General features: G+C 42.9%; 1 protein-coding gene across 1 annotated transcript; it reads left to right on the top strand.

The window, feature by feature from the left end:
* The first annotated feature begins 642 nt into the window (after nt 1-642).
* LOC311232759 (piggyBac transposable element-derived protein 4-like) lies at nt 643-12488 on the top strand. Its single transcript, XM_084338338.1, has 4 exons — nt 643-877; nt 3195-3365; nt 6471-7640; nt 10375-12488. The coding sequence occupies exons 1-4, from the start codon at nt 771-773 to the stop codon at nt 10805-10807; spliced, it is 1881 nt and encodes a 626-aa protein (XP_084194464.1). The 5' UTR covers nt 643-770; the 3' UTR covers nt 10808-12488.
* Nucleotides 12489-12964: the final 476 nt, after the last annotated feature.

Here is a 12964-nt window from a genome sequence, read left to right as displayed (position 1 = left end):
GCTGCAATTCGAAACTGGCCACCGTAAATGCCCAAAACCCCCACCACCTCCTAATAGACAGTCTCCTCCCCACCGCATGTATATATTCCCTCCCCGCCGTATGTATATTTCCCTCCCACCCACCCACCCCCTCCTAATGTACAGTCCCCTCCCCATCATATGTATATACTCTGTCAGGATCTAGGGGTAACAGTACTGTATATTTGAATACCGCCTATGTCACAAATGTATCAGTACTAAATACCTATATGTCCCTATGCCATAAATGTCATGTATGTTGTGTATGTCATAAATGTCTATATGAATTGAAAATGGGGGACCCTGATGGAAACAAGACAAACGTCTTTCTCAGGTCTGCATCCCCTTAACAATTGTATGTATTGAGCCGTACTGTATTGTACCCATTCTGCAATCTGTTAAATAAAGTTTTCATTCATTCATTCATTCATTCATTCAAGCCATTTCCTGAATCAGTGACGCGGTACGGCTGGCGGCGAGCGCGAGGCTTCAGCGTCACCACATACGTCACCGATACGCGCGCGCTCCACATAAATAAATATCCCTGGCTCCTCCTCCACGCGCGCGCCGCTGCCTCGCTTCAAACCACAGTAGCACCAACACTTCTACCTTCTACAACAACTGTATACGTTTCAAGTTCCTCAGTGTAACGCGTTACCGTGAGCCGCTGCTGTTGTTTCTGTGTGTTTGGTTTGAGTTTGCTGCTTGAGAGAAGAACAACAACAACAACAACAACAACAACAACAACAACAATGCCAAAGGAAACCATTACAACAAAAAAAGAGGCACATAAATGTTTTCTGTGCGACGAACAGGGAGATTCTGAGGGAAGCGAGGAGAGCGGACATTCTCTGGACACGTGAGTAATGTATTAATACATAATAATATTATATGACCGTGTGAGTAATTTATTATAATACATATAATATATTATATGACCGTGTGAGACATTTATTATATATGACCGTGTTTATGTGAGTAATGTATTATATATGACCGTGTTTATGTGAGTAATGTATTATATATGAATGAATGAATGAATGAATGAAAACTTTATTTAACAGATTGCAGAATGGGTACAATACAGTACGGCTCAATACATACAATTGTTAAGGGGATGCAGACCTGAGAAAGACGTTTGTCTTGTTGTCTTGCAAACATATGACTGTGTTTATGTGAGTAATGTATTATATATGACTGTGTTTATGTGAGTAATGTATTATATATGACCGTGTTTATGTGAGTAATGTATTATATATGACCGTGTTTATGTGAGTAATGTATTATATATGACCGTGTTTATGTGAGTAATGTATTATATATGACCGTGTTTATGTGAGTAATGTATTATATATGACTGTGTTTATGTGAGTAATGTATTATATATGACCGTGTTTATGTGAGTAATGTATTATATATGACCGTGTTTATGTGAGTAATGTATTATATATGACTGTGTTTATGTGAGTAATGTATTATATATGACTGTGTTTATGTGAGTAATGTATTATATATGACCGTGTTTATGTGAGTAATGTATTATATATGACTGTGTTTATGTGAGTAATGTATTATAATTTATATATGACCGTGTTTATGTGAGTAATGTATTATATATGACTGTGTTTATGTATACTGTGTGGTGGATTAACATAATTCACCAACGGAACTATGGGTTGGGGGGGAAATGGTTCCCCACAGACATTTGAGTTGGTGGTACATTCCTTTGAATTGATTGATTGATTGATTGATTGATTGAACATTTTATTAATAGCAGATTTGTTAATAGTTGTATTGTTGTTTGTTGTAATTGTTCTTGTTGTAACTTTCGGCAAGTGAGTTCAAGTTTGAACATTAGTAAATACAGTTGTGGTTTGGCCTTTTTGAACGTTTAATTGATTGATTGAAAACTGTATTAACAGATTGCAGAATGGGTACAGTACAGTACGGCTCAATACACACAATTGTTAAGGGGATGCAGACCAGAGAAAGACTTTCCTCTTGTTTACATCAGGGTCCCCCATTTTCAATTCATAGTGACATAAATGACATACAGATATACAGGTAGACAGTACTGCTACATCTATACATTTATGACATACCAGATTTGCAAATACAGTACAGTAATAAACGCCTAGTGTAACCCGTGAGTTACGGCTAGGTTGTGTTCTGGTGTGTGTGGTACTGGTGACATTAACCAGCAGGAGGCAGTACTGGGTCTCCGGCTCTTTGACTGGCAACCTGTGTGACACACGTCAGATCATACAACACGTTAGGTTTGGTGTGCAGTTGCTTGCTTTCACCTTCTCGTATGCATCCAAAAATACTGTCTTACAAATGACACGTTTTTATGCTGCTAACTGGATGGCTCCAGCAACGTGTTGTATTACATGCAATGACAATAGATACTTCATCTAGTTTGAATCTCGGAATACTGTTTTATATCGGTAAGTGTAAATCCCATGGGTGGGCGAGGGATTTTCAGCGGGGGAATGGATTCGTTTTGATTGATTGAACATTTTAATTAACAGATTGCAGAATGGGTACAAACAGTACAGTACGGCTCAATACACACAATTGTTAAGGGGATGCAGACCAGAGAAAGACTTTCGTCTTTACATCAGGGTCCTCCATTTTCAATTCATCATGACATTTATGACATACAAGACATACAGATATAAAAATCTAATCATCTAAACTAATCTAATCATGACATTTAAGACATACACATACAGATATACAGTACTGTTACATTTGTGACATACAAGGTATGCAAATATACAGTACTGTTAAACAGATCCTAACAGTAAATATATACGAGGGGGAGGGAAATGTACATTAGGAGGGGGGGGGGGGGTCGGTGGGAGGGAGTTCGGACATTTACAGAGATCCTAATAACGAAAATAATGTAGTGTGTGTGGGGGGGGGGGGGGGGGTCGGTGGGAGGGAGTTCGGACATTTACAGAGATCCTAATAACGAAAATAATGTAGTGTGTGTGGGGGGGGGGGGGGGGGTCGGTGGGAGGGAGTTCGGACATTTACAGAGATCCTAATAACGAAAATAATGTAGTGTGTGTGGGGGGGGGGGGGGGGGGGATCATTTTGAGCAAGTGAGCTGTAAAAAAGATTTTCTCTGGTTTTATAAATTACTATGTGATGTTTCTTCCTCATAACAGTCCATATTGTGAAGATGGTTCAGACACGGACTGGCTGCCTGCCACGTACGAGAAGGAGGAGAGGAAAATGTCACGGGAAACCATTACAACTAAAGAGGCACAGAGAGATGTTCTCGGAGGACGAGGAGGCGACGACCAGGGAGACTCGGAGGGAAGCGACTTACTGGACACGTGAGTATCTTATTATATACCACGTGTTTATGTATCAATACGTTTTTTTGTTTAGCTTTCATACATATGTATTTTAATGTATTTATTTGTATGTATTTTAGTGTATTGTAACCTATACTGATTCCTACTGTGTTTTAATTATTGTACTATGTCTTAATTATTGTAGTGCTCATGTCACCTGCCCCAGAGACTACAGTTGAAAATGAGCCAACCGGGCTAAACTGGCATATTGACAGTCAAATGTTCCTTAATATGCACCGTCTCTGTATTTTAAACCAATAAATACAAATACAAAAAATATCAGTGATTAATGAGCATATTCAAGATGTCACCAGTATGTATGTTTGTGCGTGTTGGGCAGTGTTGTGCTAGTTACTGAAAAATAGTAACTCAGTTACTTTACTAGTTACTCATTTCAAAAGTAACTCTGTTACTTTACTAGTTACTTACACCCAAAAGTAATGCGTTACTGTGAAAAGTAACTATTTAGTTACTTGAAGAAGAAAAAAAAGATTGCTCCCATGCAGATACAGATACTCAAAATTGGTTGATCAACTTGACAGTTTCCATTCACATCACTGAACTCTGCTAAGCAATGTGGTCTAGAGATACAAACACAAATCTGACACAAACACAAATGTCCCAACGTAATAAGAAATGCACTGTGCCTAATTGCTCGGGGAGGTTGAGCGCAGGCACGTTTAGGTTGAGCGCTTGCACGTTTAGGTTGAGCGCTTGCACGTTTAGGTTGAGCGCTTGCACGTTTAGGTTGAGCGCATGCACGTTCTAGGTTCTAGGTTGAAAATAAGTGCTTGAAGGAACAGCCTTGATATCTGTCGCCGGAGCGTTTCATTATAACCGTCTTGCAACGTTGTTTAAGATATCAATCGTGCATTGCAACGTTAGAATAGTTAGGATATCAATTGTGCATGAAAGGACTATATTTATATTGTTTGATTAGTATTGATGAGATTCCCTGGCAGATTTGTAGTCAAAATCCATTGATCAACTTGAGTTTCCATTCATTTACATTCACATCACTGCACTCACCAGTGTCTGTCGAGATGTAACGTTAGTCCAGCAGCCCCTTAAACATTTTCTTTATCTCATTTCCATGTTGTACTGTATATTCTCTCTCCAAGTAGTTGGAAAAAGTTTTCCGTCCCATTTGCTGTGTGTCGCCTCGTATCATTCTACGCGGGTGGCGAGTGGATTTGGATGAGTCCTGGTAGTTAACGTTAGACTCCAGTATCTTTGAGCCAAAACTCAAATGACATAACTAAAACGTTATTTTCTTTTCGCTCGACAAAAGAGAAATACGCGAGTAGCTAGGCGCTGCCATTATCAGTCAGGATCAGGAATAGTAAACAAAACACGCCCCCAGCATAGCGTTTTCCCCGCAGGCAGACAGGATATGAGGATAATAATAATAATAATAATAATCACTACCGCTCGCTATCAATCTACGCCGTATATAACGCAAATAACGCAGTAACGAACCATTCAGTAACGCTACAGCGTTACTGAATTTCAAAAGTAATGCGTTCGAGTACTAGTTATCGCCAAAAGTAACTTCGTTACTGTAACGCGTTACTTTGTAGCGCGTTAGTCCCAACACTGGTGTTGGGTATGTATATATTTTATTGTATCATGTACACATTTATTGTTTGCTATGAGCAACTGAGTGATCCGCTATTCACAATAAAAACATTATTATATTGTGAAGATCAACCATCGCATTCCGTCTCCTCTCTTCTACACTTCACTGCTAATAATGCTCAGGAAAAGATGGCTGAAAAGACTCAGCTCCTGCTCTTTCTATTAATGGAGTGATTTTATCAGCTTGGATACCAAGATTGATGGTTACCTGCTTAATGATGAAAGTGTGATTAAATAAAGGTGTTGGTGACATAGTAGCGGCTGAGAAGGTGATTGGTGAAGCATCTATACAGTTTAATAAGATTAATAACAAAATGTGCTATATATAGCCTACCGTCTGCGTCGAATATGAAATAAAGGCATTTAAATAATAAATACATTTCTTTAATTTTAATTAGCAATACAAAAAAAATATTAAATTTTTTTTCTTTTCTCTTCTTTTTTCCCCTCACCTACGTGTCCCGCATTGTCCCGCAAAAGCAGTGCTGCTGTCCTGCGACTGAACCATTTTGACCTGGTCACCCTAATGATGACAATACATTATAAATAATCTAATCTGTATGATGACAATACATTCATATCTAATCTGTATGATGACAATACATTCACATCTAATCTGTATGATGACAATACATTCACATCTAATCTGTATGATGACAATACATTCATATCTAATCTGTATGATGACAATACATTCATATCTAATCTGTATGATGACAATACATTCATATCTAATCTGTATGATGACAATACATTCACATCTAATCTGTATGATGACAATACATTCATATCTAATCTGTATGATGACAATACATTCATATCTAATCTGTATGATGACAATACATTCATATCTAATCTGTATGATGACAATACATTCATATCTAATCTGTATGATGACAATACATTCACATCTAATCTGTATGATGACAATACATTCATATCTAATCTGTATGATGACAATACATTCACATCTAATCTGTATGATGACAATACATTCACATCTAATCTGTATGATGACAATACATTCATATCTAATCTGTATGATGACGAATCACGATACATTCATATCTAATCTCATGCTGCTAACTGGAGGCTCCAGCAATCAAGTGTTGTTGTATTACATGCAATGACAAGAGAGACTTTATCTAGTTTGAATCAGAAAACTGTTTTACATGCATGTTTTGGTTGTTTGGTGCGACATTAACCGACAATTAAGGTAGAATAAAAATAAAAGTAGAATATAATAAAGGACAGGGCGGCTGTACAATTGTGCACGGTGTAGTAGAGTATATACACTCAACTAGAATAACAATACAGTGGGATAGAATAATGTAGCAATTGAGCAGTATTGTGCAAACCGTACGAACAGATCGGCTGATATGTGAGAGAGTGAGCTGTTGAAATATTTTGTAAACAAACGAAGTGATGTTTATTTTCATACAATAGGCAATCGTCTTTTGAGGAGGAGGTCCGTCCCCGGAGAGGTTGTCCTGGCAAGCGACCCAGGCGACGCGGGGAGGCGAGCGGGACCGGCGGCACAGAGAGGTGGAACGACACCAGTGATCCAGACATAACGCCGCCACAGCCCACGTTCAGACCCCACCATCCCCCAGGACCCCGGCGGGTCGTACACACGGCACGCTACACGGCCCTGCAGCTCTTCCAGCTTCTCTTCACCAACTTTATGTTACTGAGGATAGTTAAAAACACCAACGACTACGGTTCCTCTCGCCGGTCGCTACCCTCTGAACCCTGGACCAACATCACCCTGAAGGACATGTATTCATACATGTCTCTGGTCATTCACATGGGTGTCGTGAAATGCTGCTCGTTCACGGATTACTGGCGAGGGGACAAACTGTACAGCCTGCCGTTCCCCAGGCAGGTAATGTCGGGTAAGAAGTTTGTCAGGATCTGCAGGTCCCTTCACCTGAGTAGCTCGTTAGCCGACGCTGTGAACGAACGGAAGAGGGGCACGCCGGCCTTCGACCGTCTCTCCAAAATCAAACCGCTGTATGTGGAGATGAGGGATGCGTGTAAGAGAAACTTCCACCCTGGCCAGGAGATCTCTATTGACGAGCGCATGGTGCGAAAGCAGTACATGAAGACCAAAGCCGTCCGCTGGGGGTACAGACTCTTTGTGCTGGCAGACTCCAGCAGCGGTTACACCTGGGACTTCTTTGTCCACGAGGGGGGAAGGTTCCAGGGAAAGACCGGGAAGGGGCTCGGTTATGACGCTGTGATGAAGCTAGTGGACACGAGCTCGCTTGGCACCGGCTACAAGCTGTTTGTAGACGACTTCTACACGACCCCCGCCTTGTTCCGGGACCTCTTTCGGGAGAAGATCTGGTCGTGCGGCACGATACGCGCAAGAAATCTACCAACTAGATCTACCAACAACAGTCTGGACGACAAGGCTCCCCGCGGCAGCATCCGCTGGATCCGCAAGGACCCCCTTCTCTTCGTCCAGTGGAAGGATGCCAGCGACGTGGTCCTCTGCTCCACGCTCCACACGGCCCACGCGGAGGACACCGCGGCCAGGAGGATCCATGGTGCAGATGGCCATTGGGAGACGCACCACATCCCAGTTCCACCGGCAGTGACTGAGTACACCCGGTACGTACTGTACATTCAACATGTTGTGACGAGCCTTGTGGGGTTCAGGCGTGACACGGACTGAAACAAATAATGTAATAATAATTCAAATGTCAAGTTCAAGTTTCAAGTTTCTTTATTGGTTGTCATACAGAAATACAGGATACTTTTGTATGAAATGCTTCTTACAAGCGATGAAATGCTTCACACAAGCAATTTCAATAAACCGATGCGGTTCATTGATTAAAGTACAAGTCTGTTAGGCAAAAGAGTAGTCGAATTACAGTCCAAGGTCAAAACACGTGCCAGGCTCTCGTACAAAAAGGGTTTGTCGTCCGGTCCAGGGTCGGTTTCACACAGGGGGGGTATCTCAGCCAGTACAGGGTCCAGTACCACGAACACCTTCTCGCTCTCACCTCTCCTTCCAACTACCTCTCACCTCACAAACTCAGTATAACACTCTCTCCACGATCTCTGCTCCTTCCTCACCTCCACTCAACTCTTCTCTGTCTTTCCTAGGGTTTTACGCTATGTGTCTCTGTGTGGGATGTGTCGTGTGTGTGTGGGACGTGGGTGATCACGTGGTGCACAGGTGTATTCAATCAGTCCCAATCAACTCCTCCACTCTCTCCTCTGCCTATATCTCCTTTCCTCCACGTAGCCATGTGACGGGGGGGATGATATTATCTGCCACAGTCTTTCTTCCACGATGAATGTACAGACCACTCCTTCATACAGTTAGCATAGTGGTGAATACAGACCACTCCTTCATACAGTTAGCATAGTGGTGAATACAGACCACTCCTTCATACAGTTAGCATAGTGGTGAATACAGACCACTCCTTCATACAGTTAGCATAGTGGTGAATACAGACCACTCCTTCATACAGTTAGCATAGTGGTGAATACAGACCACTCCTTCATACAGTTAGCATAGTGGTGAATACAGACCACTCCTTCATACAGTTAGCATAGTGGTGAATACAGACCACTCCTTCATACAGTTAGCATAGTGGTGAATACAGACCACTCCTTCATACAGTTAGCATAGTGGTGAATACAGACCACTCCTTCATACAGTTAGCATAGTGGTGAATACAGACCACTCCTTCATACAGTTAGCATAGTGGTGAATACAGACCACCACTCCTTCATACAGTTAGCATAGTGGTGAATACAGACCACTCCTTCATACAGTTAGCATAGTGGTGAATACAGACCACTCCTTCATACAGTTAGCATAGTGGTGAATACAGACCACCACTCCTTCATACAGTTAGCATAGTGGTGAATACAGACCACTCCTTCATACAGTTAGCATAGTGGTGAATACAGACCACTCCTTCATACAGTTAGCATAGTGGTGAATACAGACCACTCCTTCATACAGTTAGCATAGTGGTGAATACAGACCACTCCTTCATACAGTTAGCATAGTGGTGAATACAGACCACCACTCCTTCATACAGTTAGCATAGTGGTGAATACAGACCACTCCTTCATACAGTTAGCATAGTGGTGAATACAGACCACTCCTTCATACAGTTAGCATAGTGGTGAATACAGACCACTCCTTCATACAGTTAGCATAGTGGTGAATACAGACCACTCCTTCATACAGTTAGCATAGTGGTGAATACAGACCACTCCTTCATACAGTTAGCATAGTGGTGAATACAGACCACTCCTTCATACAGTTAGCATAGTGGTGAATACAGACCACTCCTTCATACAGTTAGCATAGTGGTGAATACAGACCACTCCTTCATACAGTTAGCATAGTGGTGAATACAGACCACTCCTTCATACAGTTAGCATAGTGGTGAATACAGACCACTCCTTCATACAGTTAGCATAGTGGTGAATACAGACCACTCCTTCATACAGTTAGCATAGTGGTGAATACAGACCACCACTCCTTCATACAGTTAGCATAGTGGTGAATACAGACCACTCCTTCATACAGTTAGCATAGTGGTGAATACAGACCACTCCTTCATACAGTTAGCATAGTGGTGAATACAGACCACTCCTTCATACAGTTAGCATAGTGGTGAATACAGACCACTCCTTCATACAGTTAGCATAGTGGTGAATACAGACCACTCCTTCATACAGTTAGCATAGTGGTGAATACAGACCACTCCTTCATACAGTTAGCATAGTGGTGAATACAGACCACTCCTTCATACAGTTAGCATAGTGGTGAATACAGACCACTCCTTCATACAGTTAGCATAGTGGTGAATACAGACCACTCCTTCATACAGTTAGCATAGTGGTGAATACAGACCACTCCTTCATACAGTTAGCATAGTGGTGAATACAGACCACTCCTTCATACAGTTAGCATAGTGGTGAATACAGACCACTCCTTCATACAGTTAGCATAGTGGTGAATACAGACCACTCCTTCATACAGTTAGCATAGTGGTGAATACAGACCACCACTCCTTCATACAGTTAGCATAGTGGTGAATACAGACCACTCCTTCATACAGTTAGCATAGTGGTGAATACAGACCACTCCTTCATACAGTTAGCATAGTGGTGAATACAGACCACTCCTTCATACAGTTAGCATAGTGGTGAATTAGGGCTGAGCCCAAACGTTCGAAACTTCGTTTTGTTACGTTGGCATTCGAATTCTAAATCAACATTTGGATTTTTTATTAAAAAAAAATATACAAGTGTTATGCCCTTTGAGATGTTATAATTTGGTATATTTTCCTCAATGTTTCTTCTGTCCACACAGGTATCTGGGCGGAGTGGACCCCTCGGATGCCCTGATGGGGTACTATAAGGTCCTCCACGGGACCCGCAAGTGGTACAGGACGTTCTTTTATCACTTCATGGACATCGCCATCGTGAACGCCCACCTTCTCCACAAGGACCTGGAAGTGCGGAGGGGGGCCGTGCCGATGCACGAGAAGGCGTTCAGAGAGACCCTCTCCATGGAGCTGGCGGAGGTGGGGTCTCGCTCCGCCAGACCCGCGCCTCCCCCGGCGCCGCACGGAGCTCATCACCGGCCGGTGTACCTCGTCAGCGGGAGCAGCACGGCGGGGCGGCGGAAGTGCAGGCACTGCCACGCCAAGACCCCGATAAAGTGCCCGACCTGCGACGTGCCTTTGTGCTTCGTCACAAGCCGTGACTGTTATAACGACTGGCATGTTGCAAGAGACATGTAAATTCATTTTTTATTTTTTTTTAAATCATGTAGATACCACTGTGGCATCCGCTGTAGAAGAAGACGTCTTTGTTTTTCCTGCAGCAACACACACATGGAAGAAGAAGAAGAAGAAGAAGAAGAAGAAGAAGAAGAAGAAGAAGAAGAAGAAGAAGAAGAAGAAGTCTTTATTGGTCATGAAGGTGAAACCAGGGAAGGCGGCTGGCCCAGACCCGTCTCTAAGACCGGTGTGCACCAGCTGACTCCTGTGGACGGAGAAGCTGCGTCGTGGTTCCAGACTCCCTCCTGGACCCACTGCAGTTCGCCTGTCGACCACACGGGTCTGTCGCGCTCCAGAAGGCCCGCCAGCGCCTCTGCCCCCCTGCGGTACCTCAGGAAGTGTGGCATGAGCACGCGACGCCTTGTGAACGCCTGCAGAGGCACCGTAGAGAGAGCGCAGTGACCAGCTGTACCACCGGGTGGCAACGCACCACCACTCGGGATAACGGCGCAAACAGACCAGTCGCGCCCTCAGGCACTCGCGGGTTGCGTGCGAGAACAGCGCGCGTGTGGCCGGGCACACCGAGTCCGACTTCAGAGCGGGCGAAAGTGCACGGAGGAGGACGGCACGTTTACATTGGAACAGCTGCAGATGCCTATAGTCTATTGCGAAGTCAGTCCCCCCCGTTTGAAGATTTTTTTTTAAGATTTCCAGTTGCAGTGTTCTATTGTCCATTTTGCATGTATAACCAGTTATTATATACTTAATTAGAATGTTAGAATTCATTTTAGAATGATGGATCAGTGTGACTGTACTCCTGAAAAGGTATAGTAATATGGTGTATTTGTATTGGGAAAGATACAGACACATTAGCTGGTTGAACAACATCTATATTATGTACAGTGTGGTAATAATGCAGATGTTGAGTGTATTTCCTGTGGAAATGCGCGTGGCGGCGCACGCCTCTGAATCCAACCCAAGCGGAAAAACGATGGCTTCCAGCCCCCGCCAGTCGCGCGCCCGCTTGCGGCCGGTGGGCACAGCTACGTCCGTTAACGTGGGAGACGAAAGTGAAGCGCTGGTGGCACGTGACTGGTGTGTCAGGGCTGTAAAGAAAGCCATCCAGAGGGTCGTGAGGACGGCACAAAAGATCACCGGGTGTTCACTGCCGTCCATCGAGGAGATCCACGAGGTCCAGGTGTCGGAACAAAGCCATCTCCATCATCCAGGACCACGACCACCCGGGACACCGGCTGTTCTCCCCCCCCCCTGCGGTCCGGTCGCCCGCACGGCAGCATAGGCACCAACACCAACCGGTACAGGACCTGTCTCTACCCACAGGCAGCATAGGCACCAACACCAACCGGTACAGGACCTGTCTCTACCCGCAGGCCCACAGGCCCGATGAACAGTTCGTTACTGGACTCAAATGCTGCTACAATGCTCAGCCACTTTACTGCACCCTTGTGCATCAATGTAATGTGCGATTATTTTTATTATACTTTGTGCAGTTTATTGTATATAAATACCTGCTTTTTTTATTCTGTTAATTGTTGCTTTTTTTTTTTATTCCTTTATGCTGTGGAGCAGACGGTAATAATTCCATTGTACTTGTTGCAGCATATACTGTTTATTCTTCAGTTACTCTGTTTCAAGTGGACTCGTAAAAAACAGCCCATAGCCTGTTTTTGGGCTTCGAACTTTGTCAGGGTTTTTCGAACGGACGTTCGAACTTTCGTTTCTAATAATAATAAATAAATAAAAACTTTTTTTTCAATTTCTTTTTTTTTTTATAAATATCCTCAAACTAAATCCTCAATTTGAATAAAGTGATTAATCTGATTAAATGATTCCCCCCCTTTTTTTTTTAATCAGTTTTAATACTATAATATTAGTGTAGTCTAAGCTTTATCTGCAACTGTGAAGAAAAACCCCATTGGTTTGAACAGAATGAATAGACACATAAAAAAAAAAAACAATTCGAATGTTGATTTAGAATTCGAATGCCAACGTAACGAACGAAGTTGTCTGCGTTTTTTTTTAATTTTTTTTTAACAATTTGTCTTATGAAGTACAACTCAAAAAGACAACGATTCACCACTATGCTAACTGTATGAAGGAGTGGTCTGTACATTCATCGTGGAAGAAAGACTGTTGGGTTATAAACTGTATCAAACA

This window comes from Notolepis coatsorum (assembly GCF_963971535.1).
Source record: "Notolepis coatsorum genome assembly, contig: SUPER_7_unloc_4, whole genome shotgun sequence".
In the NCBI taxonomy this organism is placed as follows: Eukaryota; Metazoa; Chordata; class Actinopteri; order Aulopiformes; family Paralepididae; genus Notolepis; species Notolepis coatsorum.
This window is presented reverse-complemented; position numbering and strand designations above follow the sequence as displayed.